This window comes from Pagrus major, chromosome 1 (assembly GCF_040436345.1).
Source record: "Pagrus major chromosome 1, Pma_NU_1.0".
Taxonomy (NCBI): Eukaryota; Metazoa; Chordata; class Actinopteri; order Spariformes; family Sparidae; genus Pagrus; species Pagrus major.
Genome location: NC_133215.1, coordinates 8,671,181 through 8,693,555, shown reverse-complemented (window position 1 = coordinate 8,693,555; position 22,375 = coordinate 8,671,181). Strand labels below are relative to the sequence as shown.

General features: G+C 41.9%; 1 protein-coding gene across 1 annotated transcript; it reads left to right on the top strand.

The window, feature by feature from the left end:
* The first annotated feature begins 991 nt into the window (after positions 1-991).
* Positions 992-7,690, top strand: LOC141005320 (QRFP-like peptide receptor). Its single transcript, XM_073477152.1, has 4 exons — positions 992-1,869; positions 3,219-3,816; positions 7,127-7,210; positions 7,685-7,690. The coding sequence occupies exons 1-4, from the start codon at positions 992-994 to the stop codon at positions 7,688-7,690; spliced, it is 1,566 nt and encodes a 521-aa protein (XP_073333253.1).
* Positions 7,691-22,375: the final 14,685 nt, after the last annotated feature.

The following is a 22,375-nucleotide window of genomic DNA, read 5'->3' as shown; positions in this document are numbered from 1 at the left end:
TATTTTCATTTTTTTTTTTTTTACAAACAGCTGCTCCTTTGTGGATTTAAATGTGTTATTTTTTGTGAGAGGTTTTGTTTTTAGGGGGGATGATTTTAAGTTTTATTGCAACTTACCCCCTTTTTAGTGATGTGAACAAAGAAACCAGCTGGAAAATGTAATCTGCAAAATGAGAATGTTTATGCCCAGAGTGATTTAATTAATGAAAAATTCATATTGAAGCTACATGTCTTTATTCTTTAAGAAAACACAGCAAACATCAAATGATTTCCTTTCTTTGTTCTTTACTAAATGTCCCTAACTAGGAGTGGCTGTGATCTAAACACACCATGGGGAGATGTTAAAAGCTTTTCAGTGTTTTTCTCTTCAGGAATGTGTTACTTGCTGCTGATACAGCTGCATGTGGGAGCAGCCTCTGATATTTCTGATGTTTCTCTAAACAGATCTGATTGCATCTTTGTCATGGACTAAAGGTGTGAGGAGGAAGAGAGAGTGAGTGAGGAGGAGGAGGAAGAGGAGGAGGGGGGAGGAGGAGGAGGAGGAGGGAGGTCTGTGTGAGGTTTGCTTTCCTTGAAGGTGAGAAAGTCTATTAACAGCTGTTGGTGGATTATCAGGTTCAAGCAGCCACTCCCCGGAGGAATGAATGCACATATGTTACATAAGGACTGCGCTGGGACCGGTGCTGAACAGCGTCATGACTCCAGCTGACTCATAGGATGTGGCATAAGATGGGGGACCATGATTTACATTTGTCTACACAGATTTTTATCAGCACAGAGCAGAGGGAGTCAGGTGGAACCTGATGCTTTTGGTGAGGATTTCCTGCCCTTTTGGATTCTGATTTTGGTGTTTTGCTTTTCCTCAGTCATGTCTGTGAATGGATTTTAATGAGGACCAAAGGAAACCAGTACAGTGAGCCTTGCAGTCGAGGGATTTTCACACCTCTCTACTGCCTCTCTTGCTGTAGCTTTGTTCCCACCGGGAAAGCATCATGGATCTGTCCCAGGACCAGCTGTCGGACTGGAGCTCAGTCCAGCCCAGCTTCTCTCCACTGCTGCAGAACGATGGCTCTCAGGAAAGACTCAACCACACCTACAGCTTTCACAGCTCCATAATGCTGCCGACCACTCTCAGCTCACCCACGGCCTCCCTCCATCAGCCTCTGCCCTCTCTGCTGCCCTCCTCCCTCATCTCCTCGCCTTTATTCTCCACCGCCTCGACCTCGTCATTTCGACAAGCATCTACTTTTGACTCCCAGCCCTCCTCCTCCACCTTTCCTTTGACCCTGTCCACCTTCTCGCCCAATGACCTGGCAGACCTGGAGAGCATGCTGCTTTGGACTCTGCACGAGCCCAGCACGATCGCTCTGACCATCATGTACTGTTTATCTTTCATTTTGGGATTTGTTGGGAATTTGATGTCCCTGCGCGTCCTGACTAGCAGGCGCAGCCGCCGGCTAGCTGGCGTCAGCGCCACGCGCAGCCTCCTGGTGAACCTGGCCGTGTGTGACCTGGCTGTGGTGTGTGTGTGCATGCCCATCACCCTGGGAAACGAGATCTACCAGGCCTGGGTCTACGGTGATCTCCTGTGCCGAGCCGTGCCCTTCACACAGGCCATTTCAGTCTCAGCCAGTGTGTTAACGCTGACGGTGATCAGTGTGAATCGCTACTACAGTGTTCGCTCACCACTGCGAGCTCGCTCCATGTTTACCCGTCGTCGGATCTTGGCGACCGTCGCTGTGGTGTGGACGGTGTCTTCGATCATGTGCGCTCCTATTGCAGTGATGAACCGGCGACGGGAGATCAGCTTTGGGACATTTGCCATCTTGGTCTGTCAGGAGGCATGGCCACAGCATCGACTTAAACAGGGGTAGGTACTCTGAGGGACAGCCTGGGTTCTGTGATGTAATCTATGTCGGCCCTCTCCAGCTCATTATCAGATCTTTTGTCCTCTTAGAAACCAGTTTCCTGACACAAACTGAGAGTAAGCCTTTGGCTGGGCCATGGTTACCTTTCATGGCCATCCAACACCAGTAGGTTTTGTGGTGTCCAGCTCTGTTGGCAGTAATTGTCTCTTAAAGGACACGTTCACCCAAAAATAAAAATTCAGTCATTATCTACTCACCCACATGCTGAGGAAGCTTTGTAGTCCCAAGAAACATTCCTGGAGCTTCACAGCGTTGCAGCTTTCTCCTCAGTATAGAGGGAGATCTGTTTTTAAACATAAAACAATTGTCCGGCATAATCCAATTTCTGCAAGCCCTGAGATCCAGAACTGATTTGAAAAGGCCTTATTTACACCCCTTTTAAAGCCAAGATCTTCACTGTAGCAGCTAGACACAGCTCAGCCGCAGGTCAAGTCTTTTCAAATCAGTTTGGGATCTCGGTTCTACTTATCTTTTAATGTCCAACTGAGCTCGTGCGATAGGAGGAGGCTATGAATGAAAAAAGAGCTCTCTGAAACTCTGAAGCAAAGTTAGTTGCAACTTTTTCCAGACATATTTGCTTTTGATAATAAGACTTTTGATTATGTTTAGCAGTGGTTGAATGTAGGCTGTCTTTCTGTGACATTTGAGGTGAGGTGAAACACGACATGTAAACGGTTTGTGTTTGCCTGTGCTTGTTCTTATAGTCTGATTAGTATGTCAGTGGGCTTGATTCTGATTCTGATCCAGGGACACACGTACCATTCAAACCTGTGAGGTTTTTAAACTCTAAAACACAGCTGTCGATACGGGCTTTTGTGCCTTTATCCTGTTTTTTCGTAGAATTGCCGTTTGGTTTCCCTTAATCATGAGTCATCACTTGGCTCAGAGAGACTTCCACTGTGTGCACTTTGCCGAAAAGTGTTCATAAATAGCGTTGATTATCCAGAGATACCCTCAAATCTAATTTTCTTGGCAGTTCTAACACAGTGCTGCTGGTTGAAATATTGTCATATTGATCCTTGTATCATGCTGATGAAACGGGAGCAAAGGAGTCCAGTGCGTCCGTGATAACTATACTTTGGCTGCAATTCATAATCTCAAATGAAGCACGAGTTTAAAAACTTCCTCGGCTCACAATAAAAGAGTATGGAGCGTCTCCAGCAGCATAAAAAATGCTCCTTTTAATGATTCGCCACATTCACAGATGGATTTAACAGATTCCAGCTTATAGCAAGAAATATAGTTTCAGAAGGGAATTAAATCAGTATCTCATTTTTTAATTCTTCCACAGATACAATGTGCTGCTCTTTGTGATGCTCTACTGCCTGCCAGTGACCTTTAACCTCACCATAGGCTTCCTAACCGGCAGGCGGCTTTGGGGAGGGAGGAAATCCACATTCGCTGACCTCGATCCTCGCAGCCAAGCGCTGCACGTTTCGCGCCTCAAGACGCGCCAGAAGATCGCCAAGATGGTGGTGTGCCTGGTGCTGCTGTTCGCAGTGTCCTGGCTGCCGCTCTACTTGGCTGACCTTTGGATCGACTGCGATGAAAGGCCACCATCTTGGCTCCTGCAGACACGGCCATTCGCCCAGTGGCTGGGTCTGACAAACTCCAGCCTTAACCCTATCTGCTACTGCTTCATAGGGGATCTGTACCGCTCAGCGAAGGTGATACGGACGCGATACTACCAGAAAGTTGCCGCTCTCTTCGGCACCTCCTCATTCTCCAGCTCGGCTGCAGTGGCGTCTCCTGTTTCAGTGATTACAGACACCAAAGTAACTTCTGCCGACCGCAACCATATTGCTGTTGCTGCTGTGGCAGCGTCTGCGTCTATTGTTACAATCCCAAGGCTGTTGAGCTTGGCTAGAGGCCAGGGACTGGGGCAGAAGGTCGGAGACAGTTCAGATAGCCGAGCTGGATCCGACCACAGTATCTCAGACTGGTGTAGGTCCAGTCCCAGCGTGTGTGATAGCTCCTTGTTCCCCTGCAAGTTCAACACACTCCAGCACTCCATACAAAGAGCAGACCTCCTTCCCACAAGAAGACACTCTGTGAATGAGAACACTGGACCATTATCGTTAAGAATGGAGCCTGTGGAAATAGACATGCTTCCTTTGAGGAGGCATTCAGGGGACAGAATATGTGATCTGTCTGCAGATAAGAGAGACATTATTACCATGGGCATGGATGCTCTCTGTTATACAGGACAGCACAGGAGCAAGACATCACAAACCTTTTCTCTGGTAGTGGACGAGGAGGAAGAAACAACCGATTTGACCAGCCTTTGAAAACTGCAGATAATCTGTTGTATCACCAGGGAGGAATTCTTTATTCTTTTGTCACGTACAGCTCCTGATTCACAGTTTGCAGTTGACAGTGTGAGTTAAGCCCTTGCAAAAGCCATTGTTTGTCTTGGGGCTAAATTGACCTGGTCTACACTCTCCATCTTTCTGTGTGTAGTATTCTCTTGTGCCATCAAAAGCATGGGACCAGGACCGATGTTTGCAACAATGAGATCACGTTTCTGACGGCAGGCGGAGGGAGCAGTGATGGAGTGAACCCTGCAGGGGAAGAGTTGAGTAGTTATTTAGCCTCGGGCTAGAAAACGTGTTATAAATAAAAAGGATGGATTGCAGCAGTGCAATCATCACATGGAAACGAGATCATAAGTGATTTAGCTGCTAGTCACGGTCGTTCCTAACATCTGCTTAAGACATTAACCCTGCAGGACGTGACTGTGTGATAACTTCCTTTGTTTAGACTCATCTCTTTCTTTCTCATTGCTTTGCTAATTGTTCTGATTGCATTTGCTGCTCACAGAAAATTGCCAAACCCTTTACTTGTAATGCAGTGGATCACACACGGATACAGCATGTACAGGAGTTTCTGACAATCAATGCCTGCGGCCTGGGAAGGATACACAAGTAACACCAGTTATTTATGTGTTCAGTCATACAAGGTAATTTGAAGGGAACACGAGATGTACTGTGTACGAAGCAGAAAATGAACCGGTGAGGACAGTGAAGGGTTTTCTTTGCACATAATAACTCTGTGATGTTGCTTTTAGGTAGGAAGTAACTTTTCCAGGTAAATTAGATTTCTTTCTGAAATAAGCCCAAAAAACATGCAAGGTTAGATCACTCAGATGGAAATTTAAAGGGTCAGTTCACCCAAATAACCCCTCAAAAATCAACATATTTTTTTCACATACCATAAAGGACCAGTTTTACACATTAAAGTCTGTGTATGGGTCTTGAAGAGTACTACTACATATATGAAAAAAACAGTATAAAGCCTTTTGTGGCTCCAGAGGAAGCTTAAGTGGTTGTTTTTTTGTAGGTTTTTTATCTCTTTAACTTCTGCTGTATCGATTTTGTTCCTTTGTACATATTGAGTCCAGCAGTGTTTTAGAAGTGCAACGCTAGACCAGTGGACTGCTTTTCAAAGACAGGTTTCTTCCTTCCTTTTTATTCCTCCTGTTAAAAGGGTTTTTTTTCTCAATATGGCAAGTTCTTCCTCACTCGAATCGAGGGTCTAAGGACAAAGGATGTCGCTCACTGTAAAGATTGTAAAGCCCACTGAGGCAATGTGATTGTGATTTTGGGCTAAATGAATACAATTGATTTGATTTGAGTGACCTCACTTGAGGCAACTTATCAGATGACGTACAGCTTCCTCTGGAGACACAAAAGGCTTTAGACTACTTTTTTTCACACATGTAGTCGTACTCCTCAACATACTAACATTGGTGGAGTTACTTTTGAAGATCTGCTCTGCTTTAAAGGTGCACTATGTTGTTTTGGGAAAGAAATTTGAATCAAGATGTGAAAAACAATTGCATACTGTTTCACTTCTCCAGCCTCCTTTCTAGCTTCAAACAGTGTTCCTGAACCTTATTCCCCCTCTGAGGACAGCTTGTTTATGTTTTTGTGATGTAAATACTCTACATCAAATACATATTTAAGCATTTCTATTACCATATTGATATTGTAAATGTTAACTTTCTTTTTCATTTATTTTTCAAAACTACATGGTGCACCTTTAATTTGCCCTGGTGTTGCGATAACCTATGACTTTTCTGATTCTACCTTCATGTGTAATTCTGGTGAATGTAGTTTTGCTTGTGTTGCTCACAGGATTTAAAAAATTACATTGAAACTGCCAACTATTTTGCCCCAACCAATGTGTCTTGAATGAGATATCCGTTCCAGTGTCATTTTGTCAACAGTTCAGTGGCGTTTGCAGGAAAACTGCATTTTGAACGCTTATCGAAGAAATACGCCACCTAAGGCTGCCTTGTGGATTTTCTTCTTTTTGTCTTTTAAAAAAGTCTTGTTTGTAGTGTTACTCAGAAAAACCTTGAAGCCTAACAAATGCACTGAATTAATTTTCTTACACACAAGACATCTGCAAAGAAATGTTTTATTCTGTGCTGTTTGCATTCCTTGCAATCCAACCCATTGCTTGTTAACTTGCCAGCAGTCCTCTTCCTCCCACATTGCTGTGCATTTAGGTGCATTACTGCCACCTGTAAATCAGTGGAATCACGTGGAACCATTGGCAGAAATTCTTCTCTTGCATGTGAGTGCGAGTGCGCATGTATGAGACAGAAACAAGATGGGGACCTGTTTATGCAAGAAATGCTCTACAGCGCCACTGGTCAAAAACTCCTCCTGGTACTTTTAAATAGTTGTTTTGTCTTAGAGATGACTGCCCAATTTTATCTTAACTTGTCAACATTTTTCTGGCTCTGACAGAGGAAGATGATGTTCCAGTCTCCATCCAACACGGCAAACAACTGTCAGAACAGATCCTTAACTACAATATCAATGTTTTTGCTACTCTGGATACTATCTCAAAACCAAGTGAAATGAAACTGCATGTCTAGATACCTCTAAAGGTCAGAGACAACGTTTGTTATTTGTGGTGAGCTGACTCTTAAAACATTGCTTATATCACATTAACTGTAATGCGAATAGCTACAGAAAAATACAGGAGCATCAGTTTTAATATTTGATAACAGGAGAGTTTGAAACACTGCCTGTTAAACCAGCACATGCCTTGTCGAGTATAGGACTGAAGCAGGGCGCCGAAATAGCTTTAAAGGTGAGAGAAATAAAACACACACACGGAGACAAACACACACTCACACATACGCAAATGCATGCACATGGACACAAAAATCTAATCTACCCTCAGGCTGCTGTGTCCGAGGCAAAGGTGGTGAGCCGCATCAACTGCTGTGACATCGAGCTGCTAATCACACTTGTCCTTGCAGTGAAAGTAAGGTGGTGCAACACTCAAGGCATCAAACTGTGTTGAAACTGTCCTATTTATGTCATTGGATGAGGTTGCTTTGTACCTTAGAAAATCTCAATGCCATTATGCTGTGACCGTGTCTTTCATCTCTCCTCCTCTCTTTACTTTCATCTACCTCTCTCTCTCTCTCTCTGTCTCAGTTTTGCACTGTGCTATTGGAGGGCATGTGTACTAAACAATGCGCATTTGGTGTTTCATTAAAAAAGCAAAGAGTTTGTCTGTGGTCACCTGTAACTGCGACTCAAACGTCCCAGGATTTGCGCACATGTTCGGAGAGCCTAAAACACAGCTGTTCTTGAAAATACTTCAGTTTGAGGATTTAAAAAGTTGTCTTTAGCTAATAGGGACGTAATAAATAGTGGGAGGCCTGGAATAGAAAAGATAAAAGGTCTACACAGTTCTCAGATTCCTTTGTCCTATCTTCTCCCGTTCCCTCAGGCTTGATTAAATCTTAATGGAATCTGAATTAAGTTATGAGAAGCTCTCATTCTTTTATCAAATGAGTTTCAAAGAAGTTGAGGGGGGAGCGACTCAAAGACTGGCTCATCAGACTTGTGAAATGGATATGGCTCCACTACGAATTTTAATTAGTGATTGTGGAACAAGTTGAGCATGCTTATTTTACTTGTTCACGATATTAAAAAATGTTAGCCTGCAGATTCAGACCCAGAAATCACTTTGGTGAAGTTTTTTAGCTTGACTCAGAGTGTTAACTCTCCGTTAATGTCAGTTTTGCGTCTTTCGGTTGTGATGGCGGATAGTGGGCTGTAGTTTACCCAGTAAACACATTGTCCTCCTTCCCCTGTCTCTGGGCTAGGCAGAGCGATCAGGCCAAGTGTGGAAGAGGTCAGTTTGTTTACCGTGGAAACTACCCCTCACAATCCGCCGTATCAGCTCCATTAACACCAGACAACCACTGAACGTAAATAGCATGCTAGCTAGCTAATTCTTGTCTCTTTTGATTAAACAGTAAATTAATCGTGGCCCACTGACCTCCCTCCATTTGGTTGTCCAGCAGACTACCACGGCACAAAGGGCTGTGTGGACAGGACCACAAAAATCTCTCCAATTTATTCAGTTTTGTAGACGTGAAGAAGGCGCGAGTTGAACTCCACTGCTTTTCTTGCCTTCTCCCATCAAAAAACCTGTTGGATGTAGTGTACGAGGAACACAAAACCTTTGAGACTGTCATCAAAAGACAACGATGGACGCGAGCCGATCAGAGGCAGAGTAGGTCGAGTCTTGCAAGAAAACTGGTAAATATCAAAGGCTGAGTCTAAAGGTGCTGTATATCATTGAGTCCGAACAAACGTGTTTGAATGCTTTTCTCCTTTCTGCATAAATCCTTTGCACGTCTGATTTTTTTCATTTTAATTTCAAACTTATATCTATTGTAACCCTGCTTGCCACAGTAGCTTGCAGTCTTCTTATTCCCTGCTTTTAACTTGTTCATTGCTTGTTTTCTAGGCACATTACTGCAACACGTTGATAAGTGGAATAGTGTGAAGCCACTGGCAGCAAAGTCTACTGTATCGCCCATGTCCTCAAAACAAAATGGGGTCCCACTCAAACATTACTCCATAGACAAGTGAACTTCACTTCATGCTAACTTTATTTCTTCTGAAGTCTTAATCTTCATGAGTTGGTACCACAGTTATGTCAACATAACATGGACTGTGATATGAGTCTTGGATTGATTGACAATGTTGATAATAATACAATTTTCAGAAAGTTATGCAATTTCAAACTTTGCGAATTTAACAGTGAATGCTTCTTTAATTATTTCCCCCGTTATGAATAAAACCTTTTCTGTGTCACAGCCAAAACATGCAATGTGAGTCTAAAGAGTACTCAAAAAAATGTCATTAACAACATCCAGACAGATGACGAAGTAAAGACATAACCTGAATAAATGAGTGGAGGAACATAACAAATGCTGATGCTTCCATATAGCTGTGCTGCATGATACAGTCATCATGCCTCATCTGGACGTGTAAACAAATGATGAGCGGGCCCAGTTAAACTTTTAGGATCAGGACGGCAGAGGGAAAAGATCTATGTGTCTTAGAAAGGGGATTTATAATTAGGTCACAGATGGCAGGAGCTTCAGTCACCAAGAAAAAAAGTCATACCATCAGCTGAGTCATCTTTCACTATAATATTGAGTGTGTGGGTGTGTATGTGTGTGGCCAACAAGTCCTCCAAATCAAATAAACTCAAGAATGATACCTAAAAGGGTTTTCTGATTGGACGCCCCATCGACAGGATGACAATTTGTCTTTGGTTTTAAAAACTTACAAATCACAGCAATAGAAAAATAATTCTGACACCACTTTAATTGATGGCTGCTCAGCCAGCCACTCATGGATCTCATTGTCCCATTAGTTTTAGGGCACTCTCCAATTTTACACCCCATTACTGGTAATAGATGGAAACAGGATGAGATGGAACTGATTGAAGATGAACTTATTATAAGTACCAAAACAATTGACAATCTATTAAGCTTGTTCTTTCCAGTATTTGGTAAAGGTTAGAGGTTGTCATGTAGTTAATAGACATTTTGTTGACCCATCCTTAACGTCACACTACCTCTTCCTTTGCTTCCATTAGTCATAATTCCCAGATCTTTCACAACCCGATCGCTAGAATAAATGTTAGCAATGTACGTCTCTGCAAACCCCAATGTTGAAGCTTTACATTTCTTTATGCTGACACTTTTTGTTTGTATAGGTTCAGGTTTCAGTTGTATCTTGTGGCAGCACTGTGCTTATGCTCTGATTAGGTTTAGGAAAATATTCTGTTTTGGCTTAAAATACTTCTTTATGTTGCCACAGACAGAGCTGGAAACTGTCCCGATGTCTCCTTAAAAATATCCAGTGGTTTCCAGTGGATATCCAGTGGAAGTCTCGAACTGTGCTCACATGTTTGCCAGCCTTCTTGCCTGTAACTCTTCCACCATCCCCTCCACCTCCTAATACGAAAGTCAGGTCATAGACATGTATGTGAAAAAGTTGTACGACATGTTTTGTAGAAATGTCAGTAAGCTATATGAGATATGGCGCGAGGAATGGTGTCCATCCCTGCGATAGAATATCAGAGACCTACAGAATATCAGAGACTACACCCTGTGACATTTGAATTACATTATTGATAAGGAGGTACTGCGTCAGAAATACTTAGCTTTAGGTGGCACTGACACATTTTCTTCAACCGCTTCGTTTATCACACTGTTTCAGAATCGAAGCATAGTTCTGCTTTTTCCTCACTCTTCTCCAGTTTCATGTCATATTTTTCCACAAAATATATTTACTTTAATATGAGACACAATGTCTGACTGATTGAATTTCACAATGCCAGTTTCCAATTTCATGTAATCTGTAATTTGTAGGGACCTGAGAGAGCTGCAGACAACCCTGTTTGTGAGAGTGATTCTTGGAGCACTCACAAGGATGGAATGAGCAGACACACACACACACACACAGGCACAGACGCACACACCCACGTGCACACACACACGCACAAAAACACACATCGCCCACAATTTCAGATATCCCCAGGACTCATGATGAGGCACTTCAACTGATGATTGCTTTCATTTCTTCAGACATCTGGCCATTTTGAGTCCCTCAGATCTTTTCACCACGTCGTCTCATCACTCTGTCTTTCTCTTTGTACTCGCTGTCTCTTTTCCTCCTCTCTCCACCTCGGTGCCTCGCCTTCTTTTCTTGTTCCTTTCCGTTTTGGTCATCTCCTTTCTCCTTGCGTCATCGCTGCACCAGTGTCAGAAGAAACTTGTGCTAACAATAGCCTGTTTTTTCTTTCTCTTCCTCTTCCTTCATTAACATCTTCATATTTCCCTTTTTGGCAACAAGACAAGGGCCATTTAACACCAGCGAGCATCGCCGGAGGGATGCAACGCACACTCGAGGCAGAGAAACACTGAAGCAGAAATGTTGTATAATAATGTACATGATGAAGAGGCCTCTGTTGCAAGGTCCTGAAACACTTACATTTCATTGGCGAGGTTGATTACAGGAGGTAAATTTATGTACAGAAACGATACTCTGTTGTTGGCATAATGTCAAATTGCTTTTACTTAAAAGATTTAACAGTGTCAGCAGACTGTGAAATGATGTGTCTCACAACAAGGTTCACAGTTTTTTAATATTGCCTCAAGAGAAGATGACTTCAGCCTGTTTTTTTTAGGCTCTCACTGCAAACTCTGGTACAAGAAGGACATTCTGCACAGATATGATAACCTACTTTACCAAGCCTGGACCTACCATACCAACCTGCCGTAAAAAATATAAAATACACTATGAATCATTAACATAGATGCTGATTCAGTGATAAAAATGCGTGCGCTTTGTTTTTACATGAGCTTTATAAACTGCAGTCTTTCCATAGGTAAGGGTCGGTGTACAAGAGAGAGTCGTTCTTGAGTCGTTTTTTTTTACTAGCAGGAAAAACACAGTCGTTACTGATGACAATAACGATGGCTCCGTTTATTCAAGTGTCCCAGTAAACCGTGAAAGCGTGACAGTGTGCCACCATAAATAACAGCACTCTGAAACTGGAGCATCTAAATGGAATTCAACCATCATAAATGTGATTATTCACACCTGTGCTTTTCCTGCTGTGACAAATGTGTGAAATTGACCATTGGACAGTCAGCACTGCATGTGGTTGTGACTTGTCATCGCCCAGTGCTGTGGGACACCTGAGAGGACATAGAAAGGGTGACTCGTGGCACGTGTCCACAGGGTTGTTTTTGGACACGAGGGCACCGAAAAAACATAGACTGACTGCACCTGATTGGACAAATGCCACTCGTGGGCCGTCGGCTCCAGGATTTCAAACCGGACCAACATGGCGTCTCATTTCTCTTAGACAACTGTCTCTTATATTATGAAAATAGTTTGATGAAATGTGTTTCTGTTAGTGAACACAGGACCTTCAGATGGACTTGCCTCACACAGACCTCAAGTATTTCACTGTCCAGATTTTTCTGTAGCACACACAAATACCTACACTTTCCCTCCACTTTCTTTTTTTCCGGTATTTATTTATGCGTTTTTAATGAAGGGAGAGGGATGGGAAAAGCATGCTGACTCAAACCAGAGACGTTGCGGTTCACTGTTGATGTTAACTAAGAACTTAAACTAATCCATACTACTTTAGTAGGTCTGCGACTGATGATTGTTTTAATTATCATCCGATGTTTTCCCGCGCTTAATCGTTTGTTGTATTCCCTTGAGCCCAAGCTGACATCTTCAAAAAGCTCTTATAGTTTGAGGAACAGCCCTGAATCCAAGGCTGGTCGCTGATTAATTTTCTGTCAATCAACAAATTAAATACTTGTTTGATGATCATTTCAGCATCATTTAAATATTAGGCATCAAATATTCAAATAGGCCTGTTTTGCCTACAGCAGAAGAAGTGACTGTTCTCTGTAAACATTTCAGGACTGAGCTTTGTTATGCACGTCTCAGCAGTAATGTGAACTCAGTTGCTCTGGGCAACTAGATACAGCCTACTGTCAATCATTTGTTTGGTTCTGTTGTCCCTGTTGGTTTTGGTTGCTTTTACCTCGAGTCTTATAAGGCAAATGTTGCTGTGATATTGATGCACTCCACTGGATAAAGGAAAAAATTGCAGTGCTGAAAGTGAGCGTAGCAGTCGAGGCACCGGATTTAAAGAGCACTTCATCAAACCTTGAAAGGGCTTTGCAGGCGGATAAAGCTGAGGAAGTCTCAGGAAGTGTGAGCATGGCAAAGGCTGGTAGAGCTTTTTAATACTTTCACAAAAAGAAAGAATCCTGTTCTGTCTTTCCTCAATCACATCATCTTCAATAAACAGATCTAATAGACCACCACTAGAGATCTGACCAGACGAGCAGGAGGTCATTGTCCTACCAAATGTAATTTAGACAAATAACCAGACGACATCATTCTGCTAAATATAGGACGCTAACCTAAGTCTGGCACAGTTGAAATCTTAAATTGCTTCTTTAACTATTTTATTTTGCCTAATTGTTGATCTGAACCAAATCCCTTTTGTGTTGTCCCTGTTTGTGCAGAATGAGGGAAGCCAAAAAAGTCTGAAATGTGTTCAACCATATTGATATGATTTTTTCATTACTGAAAAATGGGTGATAATTACTGGGACAATTATGATTGTTAGCATAAACAATTCAAATATGGAAAGCGTTCTGTCAGCGTTGGCTGGATGTCAGCTGTGCCGGGCTCTGTTACAGCTTGTGATAATGATTTCAGTCACTTGGCAGCTTTGCATGTAATCTGTCATCCTTCAAAAAAATGGATTGTTGTCCTAAAAGCAAAAGCACACTCGGGATGTTTTTTTTGTTTTTTTTTCACTTATTTATGAAAATATCACTTGATGTTTCATTCTAACTTAGTCACATGATCCTCAACAGTCACAAGCTTGTGGGCGAATGATTGACAAATTCATTAATTAGCTACATGTGGTTAGTCTTTTGCTTAAAACAGCTGGCAACACAGCTGTAGTAAGCACAAGCTCAGCCAAAACACCCTTGTTAGTTTCCCTGAGTGCCTGTAAACAAACATAATGCATATGCATATCCTCAAAAGTCTTGGAGCTTAAGAGCTGGGATGGAATTGAACTGAATACACTTGACAGAGCTGGATGGGGAGTCAGCTGAACTTTTGACCCGCTATCGAGTTAGTGTTCGGCACCACAAGGTCAGCAGTCGCCGATACTAATCCAGTGACAAGTCAGCTAAGTGAATCCCTCTTTTGTGGAAATAAAAGACATGGTAAGTGAGGATGCATCTAGAACCAAACAGAAGACAAAAAACTAGAGCAAGCTGCACTGTGAGGTCGAGTAGATCGCCTTAGCTGGCAGCCACGACTCGACTGCAATGTAATCTTTTGGAGCAACTGTCAAAGTTACGCCCACTACGAGTAATTGTTTCTTCGGTGTGTCAATAGACCATTTTGTAACCAGAAGCACAAGTCTCATTCAAGGATGAGTCCTCTCGATGAATTCTCAACTCCTCTTTCCAACTCTGACTCACTTTTCCATTGTTTCTTCCTGCAACAACTCTCCTCTTGCAAGATTTCAAACTCATCTCTATTCAACATAGGAACAGCGTGCGTGACGTTGTCAGACACTTAGAATAACGACCTCAGTCTGTCAGTGGCAAAAAGAAGAACTTTTAGTGGCTGTAATTTTAAACGTCGCAGTTCCCCGTTGTAGCCTTGTTGGGGCTGCCAGCTGAGGCGATCTCCTGGATCCATTCCAGAACTTTTGATAAGCATGAATCATTTAAACACCAAAACATGTAAATAAAGGGCCCAGGTTTTAAAATACTGAAATTCCCCTTTAAGCACATTGGTGAACTGAATGCAAAACGCAGCAGGATAGCATGCTTACAATAGCAATGCTAATATATGTTGAGCATATATAATTTCATCATGTTCGTTTTCTTGTTTTAGCTTGTTAGCATGATAACAACAGGTGTATAGCCACCTCCAACACTGGACAGTTAATGGAAAACCGTCGAGTAGTTTCAGCAAAAGTCAAGGGGCCCAACTCATTAGAGCTCATGAGTCAGTTGTCTTGGCATCAATCCACTAGCTGTCGAGATTTTCCAGTCTGGACCAAAGTGGTGGATCTGCAAACTAACATTACGATCCCCAGAGTCATGATGATTGCATGGCAGAAACCCCATCAGAGCTCCATTAGCATGGTGTATAAAATCCCTCCTTCGATTGTTTTTCTAACCCAATCTGTGTTTCTGGTTTATGTGTTTTACTTTGAATCCCTGAGGAACCAAGGCTGCAGGAAAACCATTATAGAGCCACTAACAGATGTCCTGGATTGATGTGTATTCAACTAAATGAAGTTTATTGTCCCGTCTAAACACATTTATGGGTTAGCCTGGCTTTAGGGCTCAGAGGGAAGCCTTGTCTAGTTTTATTCTTTGTGAGGACTCACAAGCTGCTCTAAGTATGCTGGGCCTGGCATTTTCTGAAGTATTTTTGCAAATGTGCTGTAACTGAGACATTAACCAGAATTGTATTAATTAAACACAAATTGCACACAGACTCAGCTTCATCTTGTTGCCTTACAGCAACTCAATGGGATATATCTCATAGTGTTATGCCTTTTAAATATATTACTACAAAGTCATGTGTGTATTATTATTAACGGTGAAAATCCGTCTTGGACATATCTGTACATGTGAAATATAAATACAGTGTATATAGTGTTGATATTATTCTTATTTTTTATCTTTCTGTTCTTGTCTTACCTTTATCTCGTTTTCATTTTTATATATTTATCCATCTCTTCAGACTCTCGAGTTGCTGTAAGAAGGGAATTTCCTCAGTGAGAGATAAGAAAAAAGTCATAGTTTCCCTGCCTTAAAAGCTCAAGGCTGAGCGGGAGTAAAGGCTCAATCATAATCTGGTCTTCTTAAAAATTATGTAACAAGGAAACAAGGTAACAAGCCTGTGTTTATTTGTCATTAACACAGCGTTGCGTAACGAAATGAAAGTTTGTGAACTCCTTGATGCCACACAAACATAGAACATATATATTTTTTTATACAAATGTACATAAACAGGTATTAACCCAGGAAATAACTCAGTCATGCATTCTTTTAATCATAGTGGAGCACCAAGCATCAATGATGTCCACTACTCCTTGTCCCGACGTAGTCCTGCACTCTGCAGCCTGAGTCCAATTTCACCATTTTATTTTCCTGCAACCAGACATTAGCCAGGAGCAGCCTTAAATCCAAGTTTAATTAGCATAGCTCTTAGCCCAGCTCTCTTTGCTCTCCTCCCCGGGGCAGTCGACTGTCCATCAACTTTGACTGCCCCGAGCACCAAGCATCAATGGCGTAAACACAGAGTCCACCCGTCCTCATCCCGCTGTAGTCCTGCGCTCTGTTGGCTCAGAACACCATCTCTCTCTTAAGTGCAACAGCAACATTTGAGGTGTTGTGGTGGAGACAAGTCTCTGCAAGGATGTAGTCACATCTGTCTCTGATTTCCTGTTGTCCCATTTGTCCATTTTCTTGCAACCAGACAGCCAGGAGCAGCCTTAAATCCAAGTTCGATTAGCAAAGCTCTTATCCCAGCTCTCCCTGGAGCGCTCTGGCTAGTCAAGTTGGATGGTAAAAAAAAATGCCGTGGGCAGTGATCATCTCAATTTCTGCTGCTCCTGCTCCAAAATCTGCACTACACTCCTTTTCCAATGCTGATGAATGTATTTCTGTAATATGTTGCTGTATTGCACAGAAGTAACAGGGAGGTGGTTATGGTGGATTTGAGTCCCGTCTGTGGTTATGTTTTGGTTCCAGAGGGGAAAAAAATGGGATTTTAGTTTAATATTAAAAAACTAAACACATCTTGTCAACGTCAATATTTTCTACCAAGATGACATTATTTCCCTACAATTACAAAGGAAACAAAATATGTTATTTAGCGAGCATTTCCCCGATCATTCATTTACTCTTTAATACTTTTCTTATCATGTTAATTAGAAAAACTGTAATCCTGGCAGTCTGCCACTTCTTTCAAAATGTATTTGCTTTTGCAAATTAACAGTAAGTTAATACAGTTTTTCATGAGACAGCGTTCTTCTGCAAATACTTCCTCCGTTTCTTTTTCACTTTTTTTTCTTTTCACAGACAAATTCAGCTGGAGCTCCATCAGGTCAAAGTTCAGCTGCTTAATCACATGGTTTGCTTACAGATCTGACAACAATGTTGTCGTGTGGCGTCTTTTGTGTGAGCATGGAGCCATTAATTCTAGCTGTCTTGTTCATTGAGGCATCACTCTGCTTGGTGTTACCATTGTCAGACCTTTGAAATCTGTTTCTGTCAGGGTGAGAAGTGCTGGGAAATTTCATTAGACTGTAGACAAATCTGACTGAGGTCGAAGAATGGTTTGAGCCTCCCAAGCGACCGAGGCACCGACTGACTGACATCGCTGTGCTTATGTCTCACACTCCAGGAGCCGAGAGGAAAACACTTTAAATGAGAGGTCTGTTTTGTTTTTCTCCTTCTATTCACTTGATTGAAAGGAGCCAAGACCGCTGCAGTGAAAACTGTGAGCGAAAAGCATTACTTTGGAGTTGCTAAAATCCAAAACTAAGAGGTGTTTCAAGACAACACTTAACTTCAGACCAGCAAAATGTTTTTGATAATGACTGGATGGGTGGATAGGTTTGCACCATAATTACCATCAGCTGTGATCTACAGAGCCATCACAGGTGTATAAACAGCAGTAAACACACACAGACACACACATTCACACATATTTTAACCCCGGGTGTTATGCAAATCTCCGCACTCACCCAATTTTCATTTTTTCTCTTTTCTTCCGCACATTGTCAGGCCTTAATTCTCTTCATCCAAAGCTCATATGTGCATTAGACCTTCAGCAGAACCAGCGGTCAATCTTTTAGCTTGCTGTTTGATGTTCTCCCTAATTTATAGTCTGGACAAACACACACGAGCCCTGAGTGAAACTCAGCGAGCGCAAAATGATGACATAAATTGTACTGAACAAGCTTGTACAAACGACAGAACGCTTGTACCAGGAAAAAAGTGGGCAGGGAAGCAAATCCTGACAATGCATATATCAGAACAAAGAGCCAAATGCACACACACACGCACGCACGCACACACACACACACACACACACACACACACGTATCTGATCAGAAATGAACCTTAAAATGTGTTTCTAGCAGTGCACAGGGAGTCTTTCTGTGAGCAGCAGATAAGATTTTCTTATTTTCACAAATGCAACAACTGAAATGGAAGCTGTGCTTGTGTGTGTGATTGTGTGTGTATCTGCATATGTTTCTGCTTATATCCGAGGATCAAGGGGCTATCTATGAAAGATCAAGATCTGAAGTTTTTCCTTTTTTCACACATCTCACAGCCTCTCCTCGTTGATGGACTCACTATAGCCTGAAGTGAAGGGCAGAGCTCCCCAGATGGCGGCGGCTCTGTCGGCACAGTGTTGTGTGTCGCCTCCATCACCGATTTCCAATACTCAATGTACAAATCAAGTGAAGCGGAAAGCACAATATTTTCTGACTTGGCGCCAAAAGCAAGAGTCACCTGGTGAGATTGGCGCCGTCATAGAGCCACAGACAATCCCTAGAATACAGCAATGGAGATTAATGAGCTCCAGAAATAGCTGTTGCCTGTTTTTCAGCTAAAAGGTGAGTTAGGAATATTTTTCTGCAGCAGTTATTCAATAACATCAGCTTTATTGGAAAAGCATCCCAAAATGTGGTTCAAGGACTGTAATGGTGGTTGAAATTAGCATATTTTTAGTTTTAATGAAAGAGATTTTGTGATGTGGAGATGTGTTTGAAATTGTTCTCAAGATATAACATAGATACATAACAGTAACTCCATATTAAAATAACTAAAAACAAATAGACCTTTGTTATATATTTTGTTGAACTGTGTATATATTATCACACTACATAACACTTTACATTATCCAAATGTTCAAACCCAGAAAAATCCACAATTTTATTCAATGTAACATCACATTTCATTTGGTCACCTGTCCCTATAACTTCCAGCAGAAAGTTAGAGACTGAGGAAGGAAGTCAGTGAATGAGAATAAACATCCACATCCACAGACAATGGAGGTCACCTCTGTGGATTGCTGCTACAGTCTGATTTATAAACAGGAGTGAGGATAAATCCACAAGTCAAACGGTGATTGCTGAGCTCTCCTCCCGTCAGTAAAGGGTTCTGGATCAGTGCAGAATCCGATCTTTATTCAGATTTAGCTTACGACTTTAATTGAAACGATGCAGTGGATTTAGTACAGTGCATAACACTAAAGGAACATGGGGGTGAAAGGTTATTGTTTATAGCCAGAACAACCCTCTGAGTCTGGGAGAGGAACGAGTTGTCTCCAACAATGATGTCTCAGGGTCCCGGAGTACACCTGCACATCCCTGCAGCTGTGTGACAAGTTAAACCACAGGAAGTCTGCAAAAACACATTTTTCAGGGGGTGTTAAGTTCAGTACTTTAGTAGAATATGTCACATACGTTACTTAGCATTTAGCAGCTAAAGAATCAGGTATTTCCCTCGACAGAGCTAAAACGGAGTAACTATTTGACCTACATTTGTCATAATCTCGACTCCAAATCAATAATAATGTTGCTGTGTAACTGCTGGATGTGTTCCCAACTGTTTGCTACTGTAAGAAGTTTTACTTGATCAATTTAAAAGGTGATGATATGTCAACATTGTGTTCACAACATGTTTCCTGGCTAAAAACAACATTTTGACTCCGAACTGTTGAGATTTCCACACAGACGAGTGTTATGAGCGAGTTTGTTTGTCTTTGTTCAGTGTCCTGTACAATGAACTCACCACTGACTCACACAATGTGACACAGTGGGTGCTACTGTATGTGTTTGTATTAATCACACTAAAAAGACAAAATCCTGCTCACAGAGTCACATTGGAGGAAGTCCCCTCTTGTGACCTCACAAGTTAGAGTGCATGTTGTTTCTACATAATGCAGTTTTATATCATGTACAGGTTTGGTGGTGTGGATTTATTTCTTGATAGATAAAAGATAACATTTGCTAGTCTGTTGACATCTCAACTCGGACTCTATCATTTATTGTTCTTTGTATAATGGACTTTAAACCACGAAGGTTTAGCCAGAAAAGCTACATTTCTGCATGTGATGTCACCTTTGTGCTCCACTTCTGCCAGGCGAACAGGAACTCTAAATTGCCGGTAGAAGTGAATGTGAGGGTGAATGTGTTTGTCCACCTGAGATGCAGCAGTGGCTCGTCTCGCCTATTGCCCAGTGTATTCTGGAATTAGCTCAAGCCCCCTGTGAGTCTGAACAGGAGAAGCAGTTTAAAAGATGGATGAATGGATGTTAAAGGAAGGAACCAGGGGTTTGGCTGGCCCCGAAGTTTTTATTCAGATCGGCTCCATGCTGTCGAGAAATTGAATGGATTATGTCACTTGTAGCAAAGGTTTTTAATGTATGGATCCTCTTCACCTGCCAAACATCATGACAAAAGTGTTCACCAAAGAGTCTGCAACAATAGAAGGAAGTTAAATCACCCCTGTTCTTGCCCGTACAAAGGAGACCGACATTATCATGAAAATGCAGTTACAGGATGCAAAGAATAAATGTCTCCTCCTGAAGAAAAATCTGCACTCTGCACAGAGAAATGGCATTTATTCACAAGTCAAAGAAACGCCAAAGTGCATTTCTGGGAAAGCAGAGGTTGTAAGCCACATATTATTTTACGCCTTTCATATTTGCTGCCAGTGGTGGAAGAAGCACTCAGATCCTTTCATACAGTGCACATACTAATACCACACTGTGAAAACACTCCACTACAAAGTAAAAGTCTTGCATTCAAAAGTACAAAACTAATATCAGCAAAATGTACTTTATCCTTGGGAAATCTGAAAAGTAATGATTAACTAACGCTGTCAGACAAATGAAAAGCAAAATATTTCGCTCTGAGACAAAGTGGAGTACAAAGAAAAAAGTTACATAAGATGGAGAATGGTGGACAAATTACTTGGAAGAGGACTGTTTCATAGCAGGTAATCAAAGCACAGAAGATTAAGTTTATTGCAGCGTCGCCTGATGAAGAGCTCTCCTCTGAAATGTGTCTCTGGTTCCATTCATGCATCCACAGGGGTTACTGTGTATTAAAATCACCCACTCATGTTACAATACTGTGATGATAATGACTATATACTGTGACAATGATGACTCAGAACAATTAATAGTCTTGGACACAATGAATACTTGAAAACTTGTACTTGAAAACTTAGCTATAGCTTCCTACATACATTTATTGCACTTGACTGTTATCTTTTTAGTCCTTTTCCCTGGTAAACTCAACGTTTCATTGTCTGACTCTGCAGCCACTTCAGCAGCTCATCAACATGATTCTTCTTCAGGGGAAAATATTATTGGTGGTGCACTGGTGAAGGTGATGTGTTGTGGATAAATGCTGAGAAAAACATCATTAACACTTACATTTCAGCTAGTAACAAGTAACTGGACATAGTTACTGTAATAATATTACTGAAATCCTATAAACATTACTCCAACACTGCTTAAAAAAGTAATAAATTACTGTACCATGTTACTTCTGTTTGGCAAGTACCTCAAATTTGTCACAATTCTGGAGAAAAATATATACTTTTGGTATTAAAACGAGGACTTATCCTCACTCCCGTTTATCAACCTGACTGTAGCAGCGATCTGCGGAGGTGTTGGGTGTTCATGTATTGAAGGTGAAGTGTACATTACTTCATGAAGACATTACAGAGGGGGGGGGGGGGGGGGGTGTACCAGGGTCTCTGGTGAGTGCTGAATTCACTGAGAGTTGACCTGATTTTAAACACACAGACACATACACTCCTGGCTCGCTAACATTAGCTTAGGGCTAAAGTACACAAAAGTAATGAGGCTGTTTGTGGAGTAACACAAATAAACACCAATTATCCCGCAACCAAACTCGCTGAATACACCATTAAATACCAACGCTTTAAGTCGGTATTTGGCCCATAATAACCAAAAGCGCTGCTATTTGACATCTCAACAATCAACTATCTTTCTCCAGAATCACCTTCCCACCTTTAAGTGCAGTACTTGAGTAAATGTTACTTGCGGCCACAGTTTGCTGCTATGTTTTGTAGTCTCTGCTGGAAGAAGGTGAGTCTGAGGCCCTAAAACCAGCATTACGAGGAAATTGGCAGCAACCTCTTATCGCCCCCCACTGATTTCTTTGGACTGTAGCTGTAGCCAGCTTTTAAAATGGTAAGGAGCTCTTTTAAAAGCTATCCTCAAATGGTCTTGGCCTGGATTCAGTGCCACCAGCCCTCTGGCTCGGCTGCAGCAGTGACCCCTGCAGACAGCTATCCCTCCAAACAATACGCTGCTGTTGAGAAAACTGATGACAGCTGCCTGTTTATGTCTCTCCCCTCTAGTCCACCACTCCTTCTCCCTTAGGCTGCCTTTAGACCAAAAATAACACTATTAAGAATCACACCAGTCTGTGCAGGTGTGGGTGTGTTGCTGTGGGTGAGAAAATGAAACAAAA

Excerpts from the sequence above, each read along its gene's own strand:
- LOC141005320 (XM_073477152.1), top strand. The coding sequence starts at position 992 with ATGGATCTGTCCCAGGACCAGCTGTCGGACTGGAGCTCAGTCCAGCCC. Across the intron at positions 1,870-3,218 it reads CAGCATCGACTTAAACAGGG|ATACAATGTGCTGCTCTTTG; the intron begins GTAGGTACTCTG and ends ATTCTTCCACAG. Across the intron at positions 3,817-7,126 it reads GCCAGGGACTGGGGCAGAAG|GCTGCTGTGTCCGAGGCAAA; the intron begins GTCGGAGACAGT and ends ATCTACCCTCAG.